The sequence below is a fragment of the Cuculus canorus genome, chromosome 1 (genome assembly GCF_017976375.1).
Source record: "Cuculus canorus isolate bCucCan1 chromosome 1, bCucCan1.pri, whole genome shotgun sequence".
Classification (NCBI taxonomy): domain Eukaryota; kingdom Metazoa; phylum Chordata; class Aves; order Cuculiformes; family Cuculidae; genus Cuculus; species Cuculus canorus.
In genome coordinates this window covers 135608601-135628807 of record NC_071401.1, presented here as the reverse complement: position 1 = coordinate 135628807, position 20207 = coordinate 135608601, and the positions used below count along the sequence as shown (strand labels likewise).

Below are 20207 nucleotides of genomic sequence, written 5' to 3'. Positions count from 1 at the left end.
CCAAGGAGACCTTATAGTGACCTTCCAGTACCTGAAAGGGGCTACAGGAAAGCTGGGGAGGGATTTTTTACAAACGCTTGTAGTGATAGTACTAGGGGCAATGGGTATAAACTGGAGAGGGGAAGATTTAGACTAGCCTTAAGGAGGAATTTCTTCACCATGAGAGTGGTGAGGCACTGGCACAGGCTGCCCAGGGAAGCTGTGGATGTCCCATCCCTGGAGGTGTTCAAGGCCAGGTTGGATGGGGCCTTGGGCAGCCTGATCTAGTGAGACATGTCCCTACCCATGGCACAGGGGTTGGAACTGGATGATCTTTAAGGTCCCTTCCAACCCAAACTATTCTACGATTCTATGATGCCACCTGCTTTGTCACTTACAAGAAACAGATGCATACCCATAGTCTGGTCTCCCATGCAAGACAACCAGCCTGGGTTTCCTAGCTTTCTTCAATTCAGCAACACACATTTTCCCACACATTAGCACCAAGAGTGAGAGAGACAGACGTATATAAAATGAGACACTTTATTAAAAGTAACATTCAGCAGCAATGAACATACTTACTAAGTAGATTTTAACTATCAAGGAGCTTATCATTATAAATCTCTCTAAGGCATTAAAAGCTCATAGATGTTTTAACTTCTTTGCAATCATTTCATATAAATAGATAAGGTAAAGAAGTGGCAAGAAAGCTTGCCTAAGAAGTGGCTACCCCAGCTGCATTAAACAAAAACATACATATAAATATATGTATAAAACAATGATTTGTGTTATAAACTCATTGACAGGGATATTTCACAATCTTTAAGACTTGGCGTCTGGCCCTGCAACTATAATTCATGTAAGAAGCCTCCTGCTTAAGTTATCAGGTGTGAGTGTACAGATTGCTCACATGGATGAGAACAGGGCAGAGCCTAGGTTTTGACAGAATCAGCAAAAACGTCAAAACATTCCTGAAATATATTTACAATCTGTGCAAGTAGCATCACCTACTGTTATTGATTATGGAGGTCTCTCTTGAAAGCTATCAGCAGCAGAAAGGCACCATGGCAAAGGCGAAGCGGCATCTGTTAGCTCTGGTTTTGACACAGCTCTTCCTTCTGAAGAGCAGTATTTGGTCTCTTGAGCCTTGAGGAGGATGTTGTTTGGGGTGCGAGACAGAGCAAGCACCAGCAGCACACAACTGCAGGCCTGAGCTCAGGGCACAAATGCATCGAGCCTCAGGTCCTTCCAGATCCAACAGCAGAAACCATGCTCAATGCACAGTGGTTCAGCTGCTTTTTTCCAAGTGTAAACAAGAGAAGTGCCAACCACTTCCAGTATTAGCCAACTGCCCCCCCCCCAATAAATAACGATCGTTTAATTTATCTTATCATTAAACTGTGCTTTATCTCTCTAATAAACACATCTATGAGGAAGAGGGACTTGTTGAAACAGAAGCTGTGACTCGATCTGATGAACTGCGTAAACTAATTTGAATTAAAATGGCTACAGGGTCTGATTCTCTACCAACTTACCACTTTAAACTTGATACAACTCCTTTGGCTTCATGATGTACAATAGGTCTAGTCAGAGAGGCAAATCTGGCTTTATCTCACACTGTTGGCTGGTTACTGCATGGCACGTGGCTGATGCCAAGTCCCAGAATCAATTTGCTGCAAGTCTCTTAGTGCTGAACACTAATTGATACATGATAGCCCTTCCTCACCGGCAGGTGAGGCTTACGGAAGCGGTTTTCACCACCACAGAGGTGCTGGAGCCGTAGCATCAAGACCTCATGCACAGTAAGCATGAAAGAAAGGCACTTTCAAGCTTTACTCCTAAAATATTTCAGTCATTCATTGAGGATAACTGCTTTTCTGTATTCTGCTTTGACCTAGCAGCTTTTCCACCATGAGCTCCTCATGCCACAGCCACATCTGCTCTGCTCTTCTCTTCAAAGCCCAGACTTGTCTGGTCTTTCGAGTGGAAAAGGTTACTCCAGTCTCAGAAGCAAACACACAGCACTGACCGGCTCAACCCAGCTCCCATTGTCTCCACACACTCCCTCGCCTTGGGAAGCAGCTGATGTCTGGCAGCAGCAAGGCTGTGAACCCACCAGCAGAGGAGTTATAGATAAATTAGTCTCCCACCATTCACTTCTATTGGCCATGTGTCATTCCTGACAACCACCACTTGCTCTTCATCTTAGCACACAGAGGCAGGGTGCTGTCTGGAAGTGGGAATTTCTTAACAGGAAAAATAGACCCTAAAGCTGTAAATGGCCATCACCTATCAAAAGGCCAGGTTGGATGGGGCCTTGGGCAGCCTGATTTAATGGGATGTCCCTGCCCATGGCAGGGGGGTTGGAACTGGATGATCTTTAAGGTCCCTTCCAACTCTAACTATTCTATGATTCTATGATTCTAAAACCAGGATGCTCTATGGACTAAAAGAAAGCCAACAGAAAGAGATTTTCTTTCCGTAAAATACACAAACCCCTGCTTTCCACACAGTATTTTTGAAGGACACAATTGAAGCCAACAGGAAATTAATGGTAGAAGAATCAGACCCTAATCAGCCACTTCACTGACACAAAAAAAGAGATGGCATCCAAGAACAGGTTTTAATTTGGGATGAAGACAGGGAAATATCCCTTCCCTCCCTTTACTCCAGGATTGTTGGTTTGAATTGTGCCTTAAATAAGACAACATCATTTCTTTAGGGAGAAACAAGATCAAAATGGCTTTTATAACAAAATGGAAATTTACAGGGGGGAAATAATTGCAAAAATATTTTAGTTTAAAAAATGACTCCACATAACAGAGAAGCATTTTCAAATGCACTGAGGACAATTAGGTAACTAAAACTCATTGAAAATGAAAGTGAACTGGGACCACAACTCTCGTTTGTGCCCCAAAAATCTTCTCCTAAAAGAGAGAAAGGCCCTCTTGGGCTCTGTGGAAACCCTGTAACTTTCCTTTTAAAGCCATCCCAGGAAATAGAGGATAGAGCACAAACCTGCACAGCTGACTTGGCTGCCGCCTTTTGAAGAGCCTAGCACCGAAAGGAGCTCCATCAGCTTTGCCCCTCATCCCCTACCAGCCAGGCCAGTTTTGCAAGCCACCGAAAGCAGAAAGGGCAGTCAAAGGCATAATCTTAACTCAGAAGAAAGCTGGCAGAATATGGTGCTTTTGTACTCAAGTCAGCTCTTGCTGAAGATGAGTTTATGGAAGGTAATGACACCATTACAGTTCCAAGCAGAAAGATATTTCTAAGCTTTTTTTTAAAAAATAAAATCTCATACATGCTTTAAACAACAGGTACGTATATTTTTTTCCTGAATCCTCCATTGCAACTTGAATTTAAAAACATTTTAACTCCTCAGTATATGAAAACTCACGGGCACATTAATCGAGAACATTTGAAGCCAGGAGAAAGAAATCACTTCCAGTTATGTTGTCAGTGTTGTGTGCATAACATTCCCACAGCTGTAGATCCATTGTGCTCCATGTTATAAATAAGAAATTGCATGGTGACAGCTAAAATTCAAAAGCGTTAATGTTTCTCTTTGCAACTCTTTTTCTATTTTTTTCCTTCTTTTTTTTGTTTTCCAGTCTTTTGAGGTTTCTCCCCTTTCCCTCCTAGTAGAAGTTACTTGAAGCAACATCATTGCTTACCCAACTGACATATTTATGGTAATTTAAAAAAAAAAAAAAAAGTAAATGCCAAGCAAATATGACTAATGTTGCTATTTGGCAAATAAGCCAGAAATGACTTCTACTGATTCTGAACCAGGCTGTTGTATTTGTGTTAATAAACATTTCTCTTCCTTCTGCTCATCTTGGTTATGCCAGTGCTTTAGAGAGAAGTCTGAAGGCAGCTCTAAGGATGCATCCGAATGCTGCCCCAGCCTCCGTCACACACGGCAGCAACCATGGAAGCCATGGAGATGCAGAGCGCAAATGCAGCTGAGTCGGCCGTGAACGAACACAAACGAGCTCCCTTGTATCTCTCGCATTCGAGGTTGCGGTCCCTTTCAACCATGAAAAACAGCTACAAATTGTTCCCAGAGCTAAACCACTTAACATCTTGGCACTTGGTTGTTTTTAACTTTGTAACAATAGGCACTGTTCACTCCTCTCAATCTCAGTTTTTTTTATTCTATAGTAAAGCAGGAATACTGATGAAAGGCTAGTCACGGCTTCTCCCCCATGGTATCAGGGTGGTGGCATGTGATGATTCACATGGGGTGTGTTTGATCCAAGAAAGCCCAGCCTCTGCTTATTCTTCCTTTGTTCTGTCATCTAAGGTGGAAAGGCAGAGAGAGACACGAGTTGAGAATTTTTTTTCTTTCTTTTTTTTTTTTTTTTTTCCTTTTTACAATTATTTAGCAGTCACAGAGCAAGATTCATATAAGCAAAACAACAGGGAGTGGAATTCTTTTTTTCAGCATTGAAAATTACAAGTAAGAGATGTCTTTGAAGTGAGAGATCTGTTTTCTGCGAAGTATGGACACTTTATTATCATTTGTACATTATTCTTATCTAGTGGCAGGTCTTACAGTGTATTATTTGCACTGCTATCATGTCGTGTAGCTCTGCAGAGGGTCAGTATTTGCACTTGGTGCTGTACAATCACAGAATTAAAAGCAGGTCCCAGCTGCAGAGAGTTTAAATTTAAGCCAGGAGAGAACATATTCAGACAGAGGGGAATGAAAAAACTCCACCTGGACAATATGGGTAAGCACAATAAGAAATGGTCTCAGCACATCGAGTTTAAACCTTTGTTGAGTTTTTCACAGGGAAAAAAGAGTTTTAAGGAGGAATTTGAAAAGAGATAATTAGATAACTCTGTTGATGCCACTGAAGTGCTTCCCATAGAGAAAACACAGCAACTTTTCTGAAACTGTAATAAGCAAACCAGAGGTGACCAGCATCTTTAGCAAAAAAGGAGCTGGCCTTTTTTGATCCTGAAGTGAGAGAAAACACGTAAGGTGATTTAGACAGGAGCAGGGTTCTAAATGAGGCCAACAACTCGTGCTCCATATTGGAGAGAAGGGGGAGCCCTGGGAGGCGCACAAAGACAAGGGTGACACAAGCAAAGCAACAGGCTTTGCAAATTGTTTTCAGAACAGCATTGTTGACATTCTCAGTGGGGGAAAAAAATCCCAGTGCCAGATTCAGAAAGCTTTCCTACTGATCCCCATCAGAACGCAGCTACTTCTAGCATGACACCTTCTTTATTGTCAGGTTGTGCAGTACCTGCATATGCGAAGCCTGTCATTGGTTCTGCACTTTTCCCTCTATTCTCGTACACTTACTGGGAGGATTTCCTAACTAGTTCCCCCTCGGCTTTTCTCCTTACCTGTTTTCTGCTGTTGGTAATAAGAGTACAATTTCATTCCAAACCCGTATCGGTGTATCTACTCAGAAAGCTTACTTAAGGGAAGGAGAAAATCTTTCTAAGACAAAAGTCTCTTTTGTAATGTTGCCCTGACTGTGACCTGATGAAAGCTGGTGCATTTACGTACACAGGTTCATGTTGCTACGCAATGCAGAACACTTACCTGTTCCTTGAGCTCGGCCAGCTGACTAGAAAGTTGTTTTACAAGGCTCATGGTTGACTCCAGCCTCTCCTGTAGGTTCCTGATTTCATTTTGCTCACTGTCACCTTCATTGCTAACCAGGGACATAGCTCTCATCCGAGGGAACCAGTCCAAATTCTTCTCCTACACAGTATTAGAAAAATTAGTAACATTAGTAGGGGTTTATGCCATGCTACTAAGCTGAGACTAGAGAATGAAAACTCAGAAGGACTTCTACTCAGTGGATGACACACAGCAAGTGAGCTTAAGAAGCAGCAAATTCATTAAGTATTTTATGCAAGCATTTTTATTCTTGGCTCTCCTCAGCTACAAAGAAACAACAACTAGAAAATCCTGGTTCCTCACAGCTGCACCTGTATTGCAGCGTACGCAGTGTTAGCACATTCATCTGTGGCTCTGGCATGCAGAAACGCCCACTGGGTTAGCTCTGGGGAGACTTCTCTGGTACACGGGCACCAGGAGTACTCCCTGTGCTTTATTCTTAAGTGTATGCAGGGACACATTTCCCCACTGTCTCTTCAGCTTGGCTGGCCTCCATCTATTTCAACTGTCCTTGCAGCAATGTCAGTGAGACAATCTCAGGAAAACAAGACAAGCTGAAGTCCTCTCCAGACTAGCCTGGAGCATGCCTACTGCAAGAGCAGAGGGACCTTGGATTCAGCTACCCACAACAGAAGATTAGGGTCCCTGGGAATGGCTTAGGCTTCAGCGTGATAGTCCGCTTGTATACCTTAGGTAAATGCAACTCCAGGCCCGTGGCAAAGGGTTAATCTGCTAAGGTCCAAGCACTACACAGCACTGAATTGGGTGCTTCTCTACCCATAAACTCAGGCTATGAATTTAATAATAACAATAAAAATGCTGTAAATAGACGATATGAGTCAGGAAGGTGCTGCATGTTAGCATTAGCCTGAATTGTCTCCATAGCTCGAGGGCACAGATATTTGTGTGCAAAGCACAGCAGACAGAGGAGATTGAAGGGTGCAAGCCCAATAGGAGTGGCAAACATGTGGCAAGCAACCTAGTTTGCCTTAAGGCAGGAGACCAAGGAAGCAGGTCCTGTAGCTGCCCATGTGTTTCCTCAATGCACCTCTGCCCTCCACCTTGGGGGTAGTGGGAGGATGTGGTTAGATCATATGCACGGTGTTTTACAACGGGCCTCTGCGGACACGTGCACTTGATAACTTTAGAAGAGAAACAAAACGAATTGAAGTGTGTTTCTTCCAGTCTCCTGCACTGTGAATGGCCCCATACAAATACCACTATACTGAAAAGGTGGAAAGAAAAGGAGGAAAGAAAAGGAGTTCTTTCCAGAAGTCCATATACAAGATTCCTGGCAGGCAAGAGCTGCACCACTTAATGCTGTCAGGGCTTGGTAAAGTTTTAAGTGCATTGAACTTACTGTATTCTTAGATTTTGCCTCACCATGAAAATAGAAAAGCCAGCAATGATTCTGCAGTGTTTACAGCTGGGCAGCCCAGGGCAGCTGTACGTGAGCAGGGTCCACACAGGCTCGCCTGGCAGAGCTGTGAGCCCGGGGATGCATCAAGCGAATACAGCTTTATCCTGCTTTCCGAGAGAGTTGCTTTCAAGTACGCAGTGCTCTGCCCTGATCACCAAACACTCTCCTCTGACAGCAACACGGTTTAGAAATAACCAAGCTAATGCTCAGTACACATAGAAGCACTTACAGTATTCGTGTTTTCCCACTACTTGTGTTAGCTCAGTCCCCTCTGTTACCCTGGATAAGACTAAATGTAAAGCCATAAGAATTTTGGCTTGTTTTCTTCTTTTTAACTCAAAACTTCTAACGAGTTTTTTTGTCTGGCTGTGCAACCGCTGGTCTTGTCGATAAACTGACAAGATGTTCTGGGAATAAGACTGTGCCCCTCTGCTGCATTTTGCAGCCCAGGGCTCAGTCAGCCGTATGCACTGGTGGAATGAGGCCTTTTTCCTCGCTGCCGACTTTTTGAGCCTCGTGATCTCATTATGACAATTTACTGTGGTTACACATGATGCCATTTTCAATGGGTCATAACTCATTCAAATCAAAACCTGTTTTCACCAGCTCCAGTGGTGAGCTCGAAAAGAGTGCACGTGACCCTCCCTGCTGGATATCCCCAGAGGACACATGGAGCGGTACACTCCTATTTCTGCTGCACGCATTTCTGCTTACAAGATCAGCATTCATTTTCCATGAGTATGCTCTGATATTTATTGTACATTTATTTTGGCCAGGATCTAGCAGAGCATTCATCACGTGCCTAGCACTAAGCACAGGTGTACTCATTTATACTAAGCTTAGTTTGTGCACAGTGCCTTTCTGGATCAATGCCTTTTTTTGCAAAACATTTGCCAGCAAATTTGTCTGCCACTACAGGCACAGAAAGTGAATTCAAAGGATCCACAGTGAACAGAGCTGTACTTGTATCTGAATGCTTCCTGGAAAGCTCTGGTATCTGCACCTATTACAGTTTCTTTTGCTTTAAGCATCTGAAGAGACCAAATACAAGGCTGCCTGGCCCTAGGGGCCAGCTGAAGGGCCAGGAGCCCTTTTTGGCAAGGCTCACCATAACACCAAAGTTTCTAAAGCCAAGCTGCACGCTGAGACTCCATCATTGTGGTTCTTGTGTTTGCCGAGTACTGCTGCAAGGATTGCGAAATGCACTTTGCTGGTTTTGTTTTCCATCTGCCACTCCCTCGCTTCTGTGGGATGTAAGGCAGAGACTGCCGACTGCCTTGGAAAGATTTTTGTGGACTGACCCTCCACCACACTGCAGCATCCAGAGGAACACCACACAAATCCATGCAGATGCCAGATGTTCCAGCTCAGTGGGCTTGCTTCTCTCAAGGCTCCCAGAGTCACCTGCTTCCCTCCCTCTTGGCACATTATACTTCCTGGGAAGAGGGATGACCAGGAGCAGGTAAGGACAAGAACAGAGCACACAGCACCTCATCTGTTGCCACACAACCTGCAAAGCTGATGGTAGCTCTTCAACTGGAACCACTTTGAACCACGTGCCAGCTCATCTGGGCCACCATGAGCCCTAGACTCACAGGAGAGTCTCATGTCCATGCATTCAAATGTGCCTAGCTTTGACTTTCCAGCAATGCTGTGATAATCTCTTCTAAGAAAGAAATCCAGTTGTGATTTAGTTACAGACTGATAAGCTCTGGGTACTTTTTGCCAAAATGTTGAGGAGGATCATGCAAGAACTTGATCCAAATTCTAGCAGAACCTGACGGGTTTGCATGGACCGGAGGCCTCATGACAAGATGTTACTGACTTCTACAGCTTTTCCTGGCAGCAGAGAGGCAAAACATCTCTCCCTTGGTAGTCCCAAGTGCTATGTTGAGTGCAAGCAGGACTTTGCTCCTTGGTTTTCAGTTGCATATACATCAATAAAATCCAGTCCAGCTGTGTATCTTTGTCATGCAAAGTATCACAAAGGTTTAAAATTCAGTAGGTCAGTAGGAAACACATTCTAGCCTTCCAGCTTAAGTGAAAATACTTATATCGCTTTCACCAATAGTCCCATTATAGCTCACAGAGTAGGTATATTCTGTTGCTGAACTGCATGCTTTTGTTGGTCAATATTACCTTAGTTGTTCATTGCATTATGAACTGCAGAACTTTTTTAAGGGGGAGCATGAAAATTAACTCTGGTGCAGAGCCCTGTTTTCTGAGTCTATACCACAAACAAAAGGCAAACGCTACTCGGGACAAAAACTTTTTGATCACAAACTTGCCAGATCCAGAAGGCAAACTGGACACCTCTGCTGAAAATTTTAGTGATCCGTAAGTGTTCATGGGGAGGACAACAGGCACTCTGTGACTTCTCAGCTATGGGAAAGCTATTTTTACTTCAAGGTAATTGCTTGCCAATTAAATGGAGGTAGTTAACATGTTTGTACAACCCCAAACATTTGTTCTGGGACTTAAATGTTTATGGGCTTAGTCCAGGGTTCACCTTGACCAACTAACATATGTCAAAGCTGTAACATGCCTTGTCTACACTGCAGGTGCATTCCTGCTTTGCCTTCTTGACTGGCGTGGGGACAGGATTCTGCAGGGTGTTATATGTCACGCCTTAGCTATTACTGTTTGAAATCCAGCCATTTTGCTCAGGATAACATTCACTCAGATATTCTGAACCTCGTCTAGAACCGAGCAGCAATTTGGATGAGGCAGGAAGCTGCTGGCAGGGAGCAGGGCAAACCTCTGCAAACAGCTGTCACAGGACTCAATCAACAGCCACCAGGTCAGCACAAGGTGACATAACTCGAGCATAAATGAGCTCGCAGAGGGATAGGATACTTCAAAATATAGTAGCTGCCTGGACATGGAATTAATTGTTAAAATGTACTGAAACCCTCTTTCTAAACAATGAGGGCTGAATTCAGTACATTGTTATCATTATTTCACTGCTATTTGCAGCCCAACCACAGCAGCCCACCTACAGATCCCAGCATCGCCTTGCTCCACGCTCCCTCTGCAAGCATAACTTGTGCCTTGCAGAATTCATATTTCAGTATACATCTGTGTCCAGGGCAGAGAGTCAGCCAGACAGGAAGGCTGCAGGGACAGAAGGGAGCTGCAACCTCATCTCCATCAGTTCAGCTGGGCAGAAAGAAAAAAAAGAAGGAAAAAAGGCAGGTGGAGCTAGCCAAAAGGCTGTCGGCCAAAAAGACTGCATACAAGCAGAGCAGACACTTTGTGTGGTGATCCAGCACACTCGCTCTCTCCATCCTCCTCCCTTGGCTGGCAGGACTCCAGTGGGAATCACAGCTCATGCGGGGTGAGCACTTCTCTGCAAGGTACTCTGGGTACACGTAGCTGCAAGGTACTAATGGTGAGGGCACACGATTGAGAAGTCACAAGGCTTTGTTTTCTGAGAAACCACAAACCCTTCTTCTCAGAGAGGCATGCTCAGAGCAAAAGTCCTCGTTTACCTCCTGGAGTTTTCTATGCAACTTTCTCCTTCCCTTCTACAGGCTTCCCAGGGGGAGGGCAAAGCTATAGGCTAGGTTCTCCTTTCGGTAAAATATTGCCATTTTCTGACTTTGCTAGCTTCGACTGAGCATGGATGGAGAAAAGACTGAAGAAATTTGTTTAGAGTTTCTATACTTCATAAAAAGTCTTTCTTGAGCCATCCCTGTCCTGTTGGCACAGCCAATTGGCTTCAATCAAGCTCTCACGCTGAGCTGAATCCATGCCTCCGGAGTAATTGGCAGAGGGACATTTCTTTAGGAGGTGCTGGTTTCACAGGCTAGCAGTGAGATGGATCAGCTGCAAGCAGCAGGAAAGATTGGACTGAGCCTTTTAAAAAATAGATTACTGGATAACAATGAGAGAAAATAGGTCAAAAGGTAGGAGGGGGGGTGAAGTAGAGGAGTGAATGCAGCTGAACACATACTTTCTGCCGGTGCCACTGCTGTGGGCTCAGAGTGCCACGCCATCATCAGCTGTCCAGACTTTCATTTCTCCAGCAGACTCTAATGTAGTGACTCTTAGCCCTTTCTACCCTGTGACCCCTTATTGCAACATGAAAACAAGCTGTTTTGGGACTTCCCTCCTATCTGTTCAAACAGAAAAGCAGTGATGACTGCCCATGACTCCTTCTGGGTTGTGACCTCCCCAGCTGCGCGCACCAGAGCAAGAGGCTGGCCTCCTCATCTTCCAGCCCACCATTCGCCTGTCTGGCACAGATCATTTGCTCCTTGGTGACTTAAGTGAGGCAAGTGACATGGCTCTTAAGGATGGACTTCAGTAAAGCCTTTGACACAGTTTCTCACAGCATTCTGCTTCAGAAACTGTCAGCCTCTGGCCTGGACAGGCGCACACTCTCCTGGGTTGAAAAATGGTTGGATGGCCGGGCCCAGAGAGTGGTGGTCAATGGAGTTAACTCCAGCTGGAGGCCAGTCACAAGTGGAGTTCCTCAGGGCTCAGTACTGGGTCCAGCTCTGTTCAATGTCTCTAGCAATGGCCTGGATGAAGGCATTGAGTGCACCCTCAGCAAGTTTGCAGATGACACTAAGCTGGGAGGAAGTGTCGATCTGCTGGAGGGTAGGGAGGCTCTGCAGAGGGATCTGAACAGGCTGGACCGCTGGGCTGAGGCCAATGGCATGAGGTTTAACAAGACCAAATGCCGGGTCCGGCACTTGGGGCACAACAACCCTATGCAGCGCTACAGACTGGGGGAAGAATGGCTGGAGAGCTGCACAGAAGAGAAGGACCTGGGGGTGCTGGTTGACAGCTGACTGAACATGAGCCAGCAGTGTGCCCAGGTGGCCAAGAAGGCCAGCGGCATCTTGGCTTGTATCAGAAATGGGGTCACCAGCAGGTCCAGGGAGGTTATTCTCCCTCTGTACTCGGCACTGGTGAGACCGCATCTCGAATACTGTGTTCAGTTCTGGACCCCTCACCACAAGAAGGATGTTGAGGCTCTGGAGCGTGTCCAGAGAAGAGCAACGAAGCTGGTGAAGGGGCTGGAGAAGAGGAGCAGCTAAGAGAGCTGGGGTTGTTTATCCTGGAGAAGAGGAGGCTGAGGGGAGACCTTATTACTCTCTAAAACTACCTAAAAGGAGGTTGTGGAGAGGAGGGAGCTGGCCTCTTCTCCCAAGTGACAGGGGACAGGACAAGAGGGAATGGCCTGAAGCTCCGCCAGGGGATGTTCAGGTTGGATATCAGAAAAAAATTCTTCACAGAAAGAGTCATTGGGTACTGGAACAGGCTGCCCAGGGAGGTGGTCGAGTCGCCTTCCCTGGAGGTGTTTAAGGAATGGGTGGATGAAGTGCTGAGGGACATGGTTTAGGGAGTGTTAGGAATGGTTGGACTCGATGATCCAGTGGGTCCTTTCCAACCTTGTGATTCTGTGATTCTGTGATTTGCCACCTAATAGTGAGGCTGAGAGAACAGATGTGCTTGAAACCTAGGTTACTGAAGGGTGCAGAAGAGGAGCATGGATGTCTTCATAAAGGTTTTCTACCAGCACCTGAGTGTGCCTTGCTGAGCTGCTAGTTGCATCCCACTCTGCAACATGTGTTCATTGGTGTGCAACCAACAGTGACCACCATGGCAGCCCAGCAAAAGCCTCCCACAGCTTTAGGGAGACTGTAGCCTTTCAAGTGCCCATTGGGGTGGTAAAACCCTGCTGTACTGGTGTTGACAAGAGCCACTGGTGGCCATCCTGTGGCCTCCACAGCTGGGGAGCAGCACTGCTGGGAAGCACAGTACAGCTTCACCCTCTTGTGACTCTGTTGTGTCCTAGGATCTGTGTCTCAGCACGAAGGCAAACAAACCATCGGCATTGCTGCTCATGTCCTTTCAGGCACGAGAACGAACAGGCTGTTCACTCCCCTTTTTTTGAGCCAGCACCTTGAATAAATACTTCAGTGCCGGGTACAAAGAGATCTGTTCACCAAGAAATTATTCTGTATGTCTGAAATGTAAATAAGTCCATCCATTCCCTTCCCAGATCTGCTGCCCGTATAAGCAGAGAGTGATCAGTCCAAACAATTTTTTGAATGTTATTATTTTTCTGCCTAGGGCCAGAGCCTGGTCCTAAAAGTCTGTAGTTATGTAGCTTCTATAGCCACCTTAAAAACAAATTTTAAAGATTTAAACTATCTTGTGCTTTAGATGACACAGGGCAATAACCACTTTGTGATTTAATCACAGACAATAATAATTTGGTTCAGTGCATGATTCAGCTAATCCACAATTTGATAAACGTTCATCCTAAACTACAAACCCAAACAGCTTTCTGCAAATCCTGTTTGACACTTTAATGTTAAGACCGTACTTGATAAGCAATCTGCACTGTACAAGCATATACAGAGGGAAATTAGGAATTGTTATGCATCTATATGCATCCACAACAGTAATTCAAGGAAAATAAAAAACTTTGGCAATTACAGATAAATCTTTATGCAACAAGAAAACTAATGTGTCTGGCAGGGTCTATACTGGATTAACACAGGCCACAGCTTCCATAACTCACAGAAAACTATAGAAATCTATTTCCCCCTGAAAGAAGGTTGGAACTGTAACACAGACCCACCGTCTGCTTTCGCAGCATCACTGATGCATTTACTTTCATTTTAACTTGGCTGAATACTTTTCAGGGCTGCAACAGAATCTATCAGTATAATTCTGAATAATTGTGAGTTCTTCAAGACTCATATCCAGGCCAGTCAAATATAAATGTCTCAGTGTTTTAGTATCAGCATTCCCACTTGAGATATCCCCACAAAAATTGTGGTGAGGAATGATAATAAACCTCAAATCACGAAGATTTTTTTTTTTCTGATGCTGTATGTTGCAGTTTTGATACTCTGTCAAGAATCCTGCTTTTCCAGGAACAAACACCCCAAAATCTGCTTATCAAACACAACTAAGGAATTTGGCATTTACCTTCAAGGGATGGAAAGGATCATGAAAATAACTTTTACAGTTGAGACCATAAGTTTGACTCTGATCTTGCACTACAGTTGTGGGCAAAACCATATGCAAATGCTAAATACAAGAGTCAACAGTGTGCCCTTAGTGAGAAAGGCCAACCATGTCTCGGGCTGAATCAGCAAGAGCGTAGCCAGCATGTCAAGGGAAGCAATCCTGCTTCAACCCTGAGCAGCCTTACCCTAGAAGGTGGAAAACAGAAGCTGAATTAAGCAGCTTTGCCACCAGTTCACTAAGATTGTACCTTCCAGCCATTCTCCAGGTGAGAAATGAGGGAACCTGCAGGTGCACAGGTATCACAGCTGGCCATGGACTCACAAGAGCATGGTGCAACTTCTGCGTGCTTGGAGGACTTAAGCTTGTATCCCACCCCAGCATTATTCTCCCTGAAGCCACACCTGTTTTTCATTTCTTCCCTTCCCAGCAGGACATGTTCGTTTCTCAACTGCTGATTTCTTCTGCTCTTTCAATCACTCTCTGCCACCTTATCTCTAACATAACCCTGAGAACAGATATTCTGCTCCGCAAATCTTCAAGAATTCCAGCTCTACCATCTGAAGCTAGGATTTGGTGCTTAATATTTCAGTCCTTAAAATAGATATAATTATAGATATGTGCAAAATATGACTTTATTTTTCCACATTCCTATGTTTTTATGTTGTTAGTGGTTACGGGACATGCTTTAGGGAAAACACTTTGGATTATTCATTTAAAATAATTAAATTATTTCTGATATAATCCCTGGATCTTGTGCATAACCCAACAACATCTGGTACAGAGATTAGAAAATAAATGTTCTTGGCTTATTTTTTTTCTTTTGTTAAACAGATGTTGTTGATACAAAACACAGAACTGTAAATCACAGCCTGCATGTGGACACAGACTGTCACTACTGAGCAGAAATTTACTGTGGCTAGATAGAGATTTGAAATAGCAGTGAATCACTGGCTTAGTAACTTTATTCATGTGGGTATGGTTTCAATATTTTGACATTAAGTGCACATGTCCTTAAAAAAAGAACCTTTTAATGGCAGCATGGGAGGCTCTGGTTTAGTTCCAGCTGCTTCAGTGGGGGAAGCACAGTGCAATGCAATGGCTGCCTCTGCGCAGAGGCACCTGGCAGTTTTTGGTCTCCTCCTTCACAGCTTATTGTGGTGCTGCTCTTGAATCCCTCAGGCCCTGCTCCCCCAGTGCCCTGTCACAGGAGAGGGCTGCCCATGCAGCCCTCTCCCTTGCAAAATGCCTCCAGCCCTCTTCTTTCTCCCTCTTTCTCTCCTGCTCCCCCTGACATCATTTCAGCAAATCCACCGTTCATTTTCCAGACTGGATCATGCCTAGCTGAATGGTTATGGTATTTCTGCTTAAAGCGAACAGAATTACAATGCTTCTCCAGCCCCTTGCCAGTCCTCTCTACCACACTGCTTGCACTAGAATGTTGAAGCCCTGCTTCAACCTGCTCTTTTAATACTGATTTTCCTTTGCAAAACGTGTTAGCAGGTGCACTCCAGCACCTGAGGTCCAGACAAAAGGCAATGACACTAATCCCACTGTAATGTAAAGATACCCTACAGTATCATGCCACTGCTGTGGACAGATTTTGTCTGCTCCTTAGAGATATTCTCACCACTCAGCTGGTAAGGACTCCACAAATTTTAACCAGTTTTCATCAAGGTAAGTGCAGTTTTGATTCAGTAGATCAGGGTTTAACTCCACAGTTAAACTCTAAATCATGACCTCTACTTCATATTTTTTGTAGCACAGGGTTTGGCTTTATGTTTGTTGAAATTCATGGGTTTTTTTCATATTTAGCTTTAATTCTCTGGCCCTGTCACCTTGTATTTTGTACGTACTGTCCATTTCCTACCTTTAGCTTCAATTTGGTGAAACAGAATCTCTGAGAAATACAAAGACTCAGCTGGAGACTCGTTTTTCAGAGGTTTCAGTATTTGACCTTGTTTTCGGCTTTACACAGGCAGAGCTTCGCTGACTGCAGCACAATTGTTTTGGTTTAGGATACTGCCAGAGGTAAGGCTTTTTGAATCCTGATCTAAATGGTCCTGCTTTGGGCCCATTTTGACTGTGATGTATTTTGCACATGGTACAGTATGGAAGGACAATTTAAAAAACAACATTTTCTTTTGAAATGAATCAGAATTATTACCCATCACCAATAGGTCATACAGAATTGCTTTTTTAAGCAACGATGTGATCATGCATATCTAGCATACACATGCATAAATGCACATACTCGAGTATCAGTCAAAGAGGAGAGGAAAAAGATCTAGGTATCTCTTTGAAGACACAACAGCCAAGGAGTGGCCCCTTGTCAGGTCTGGCTGTGGCTGGATGAGACGCCACTCCCACAAGGTGCCACCTGCTACTGGAAAGCATGGAGCGCTTTTATTCCATTTGGAAAATGGGTAGAAACCAGCAAAACCAGGCCCTCAAGGTGAAACATCTATTCGTTTAGATTTGTGCCTACTGTGTACTTGCTCACAGAGGCTGCAAGCACAGATCAATAAAAGAAAAAAACACCATGGTACTTTGTGGACCTTTATCTGCCTATGCTACATTTTCATTTAATGCTCTTGCTCGCATTGATAGGAAAATATTGAAATGGATCCTCTGTACAGATCTGCTTTTGCCTTTTCCTTGTTTTTTTCAGCCAAGTATTTTAATATTTGTTGCTCTGTTCAATTAAAATGCATTTTCTCCTGAGAACAGGCAGATGATCAGTTTCACGAACCCAGAGTCACAATCTTCATTCATCAGCAGTCAGTAAAATGAGAAACAGAAGAAACATTTTAATCACATGTGTATAAAATATACAGGGTTCATTAAATATGATTTAAAGTTGCCCGTTCATTTTGGAGACTCCTTAAAGCTCCTACTACCCCAAACTCACAGAAGCATAATGTGATTCCCGATCAATTGAATTTTGTAGGATGGCTGCAGTGGGTTCCATTACATATAAATTGGATGCAGCCAATTTACAATCTCCCATATATACTTTTATCTCAAAATGCCCTGTGAGGCAATTGGGTAAAGTACTTTATCAGGGATTGTTGTTGGTAATATTGCAAGATTTCATGACGTAAAAAATACATCAATGTCATTTAAATTGAACAAAATGGTTCCCGTTTTTTTTCCCTGTAGAGCATTTTTAACCATCTTCTCAACAAATTTGTTCAATAAATACTGTATGAAACAAAGATTTTGCACTTTGTCCCAAAGATACAATTTGCCAACCTGATTGATTTCTTTCTCTACAACTAATCTGATTTCTTTAGGCTGTATATCTTCCCTTTTATTAAAGATGATGCAATCTTAGCTTTTTATCATACACACATCCACCACACTAAAAAGAGACGATTCCATGAACTAGCCTTGCAAACAAATAGAAAAACCTGGCACAAATCTCATAAAGCTGATCCCAAAAGATAAACGGCACAATGAGACCAAAGCTACACAAATTCAGAAACTTATCCATGCAGAGTAATATGGGCTGGTGGACTTTTCTTCCCATGACAGATACAGAAAAGAGGTAACTTCATCAGATCCCTAACACCTTGTAAAACCAGCTCACCCAACCCCACCAAATCTTACTGTCTCTGAACTGTGAGAACTCAGAAGCAGAATTACATTTTTTGTAGCCTTTCCCTGTTTTACTTCTTGCTGAATCTCACTACTACGTTTAGAGTCCAACCAAAGTTACTTTTATTTACTTTTAAATAGTGTGTCTGGTAAGGCAATGACCTCAAACTCATCTCCCTGTTCTTTTACATTGCCTTTATGTCTTTGAGCAAACCTGTAGTCCTTCCTTTCCTCAGCATTTGTTCTTATCTGCCTAGCTGTGGACAATTTTGGAGTCTCTTTCCCATTCAAGAAGCCAGAAGCTTAGTACCACTGTAATACAAAGAACAATAATTGTTTTCAAATGTTGCAATAATATTCTCAAACAGTAATGAAGTGTTTTGTGATTGTTGCTCCTCCCATAGTGCAAAACCCAATTCAGTTTATATGGTTTGGGATCTACTCATCACATTATTCCTCTGGGGTTGAACTTCTTATCACTATCTGTGACCCCAGTTAAGGTCCAGTTTTCATCAGGCACAGCCATACACATCCAGTCCCAGGATAACTGAGGCTCTGTTACTCCCTGGACTTTAAGCACAACAGTAGGTGCCTATCCAGTGCCTTGGAGAGCCTTTCCATCATTTGAAATAACAGAATAAAGGCTTGCCCACACACAGATCCATCTCAGGCCACATGCTTCTTTAACAAAGGATAAAAGATGGCTTTTGCAAGCTGCCTGGAAAGTTAACAGCTCTAGTCTCTGGCAGGTCAAGGCAGGAGTGGATTCCAGCAGGGAACCGCAGTCTGTGTCCTGCCAGCAGCACTGCTTGACTTGAGGACGCTCCAGCTGGAACACCTCCACTCCATGCTCATGGGGATGTGCAAGTTTCAAGGAACACAGCCTCATGTCCAGACCCCTCCTCGAGGTTTTAAGGCCAGAAGCAAATAAACAAACAGGGACCCAACTCAGCTCATTTATTTTAAGTTGCAAATTGAATGAATTGAAATTGGAAGGAGGACAAGGAAGTTGTGACTACCCTGTATTATCAAGGCAGAACCCATCTTTATAGCAAAATCAGTCTTTGAAGCCCAAATATGGGTCTACAGACAGGTAGCCAAGTCCTTCAAAAGCAAAGGAAATCAAGCTGAGCTACAGTACCACAGGGTCCAAAAAGACTAATGCCAGGTAGTATCAAACCACTGATTCCAGACCTTAGGGGGAAACAAACCCAAATGTCAATGCATATACTTTGAAGGAGCACTAGGTTCCACTGTATAGTTTGCACTAACACTACAGGTTTTTATCCAGAAGTTATTTTGAAGAAAGAGAAAACAAGACAGAGTTGCATTGATTCTTGTCCCTATAGGACAAGAACACGAGAGGTCAAGCACAGAGGCAGCAGAGACAACAGCACCAAGCAATGGCATGGCCATTCCCCCAGTGAGTCAGCTAGAGGGACAAAAGTTATCACCACACCCTTGCTACAAAGCAAATCTGCCTGTGCTACAGCACCTGTCCTTAATAGCAATCTTTCTCCTGCTCCAGCTAACGGCATCATTTTTAAGGAGCCAGCACCGGATCTGTGGTTTCCCATTCAAGCAGCAACAGGATAATTAATTTTGCCTGTCTGGAAAGAATGTATATAAACTTAAGACCACTAAAACCTCAATCTTTTAAAATGAGGTACCAAATGAAGCTCACCTTTGCCTTTATTTACCCATACCTCACACATCACCTAACCAAGCAGGCCAACTAAATTATTTACGGAGGATCAAAGAGCACATCTCCAAGATGCAGAGCACTTGAAGCAGAAAAGTAGATGCTCAGCTCTTGTAGAATAAGGAGCTTTGTGCAAAGATGCAAAATCCTCATGTGATGCTAACTTTTCATGCTTTGAGCAACATACAAATGAGCAGGAGATCAGCTAATTAGGCACGTTACTGTAATTGCTTATTTTATGAAGTGGAGAGGGAGGTGTTCAGCACTGCTATAAGATAATAATGCAGAGGCAAAATCGTACAGAGAAGCAAAAGCAGTGATAGACTACCTACACAAATGAACATCATTTTTGAACAAAAGGTAAAGCAATAATAGAAAAATAATTAGATACTTAGCAGAAGAAAAACCAACAACACCTCAAATATATTCTGTAAATGTAAAACTGGATAACACTTGGGCATAAGAGAGGAGAGCGACCTGCCCTCCTATACTCAAGCAGTGGTTGAACCTGTGTGAAGGACAATTACAGCTCTATTTTAGTGACTCTGTACTACCACTTGACAGCTCTAAGATCCTCTGTGAATCTGAGGCAGGCCTTGATGTAGAAAAAGGACTTTCTCTGGGACCTGGTGCACCTAGGATCTGAAGATCTTAGCATCCCACAGGGCCTGTGTCCGTGTGGAAGGACACAGAGAGCTGCACGCTCACTTTCTCTTCTATTTTGAGCACAATAAAAAATAAGAGCAGTAAATAATCTATTTAGCCATACTTCTTTAATTGCTTATTTTATGAAAAGCCAACTGCAGACAAAACCGATGTTGTATTTCCCAGGAAATTAGCCTGTCAGAGACACCTCAGTTCTTATT

General features: G+C 43.7%; 1 protein-coding gene across 1 annotated transcript in view; it reads right to left on the bottom strand.

Moving 5' to 3' along the window:
* Positions 1-522: 522 nt before the first annotated feature.
* Positions 523-20207, bottom strand: part of ITPR2 (inositol 1,4,5-trisphosphate receptor type 2) — a 265394-nt gene continuing 245709 nt past the window's right edge. The window contains exons 56-57 of the mRNA XM_054072496.1: positions 5546-5707; positions 523-4283 (exon numbers count right to left, since the gene is read on the bottom strand). Coding sequence (XP_053928471.1) covers positions 4197-4283; positions 5546-5707 — 249 coding nt within the window. The 3' untranslated portion in view covers positions 523-4196. The remainder of the gene's footprint in view (positions 4284-5545; positions 5708-20207) is intronic.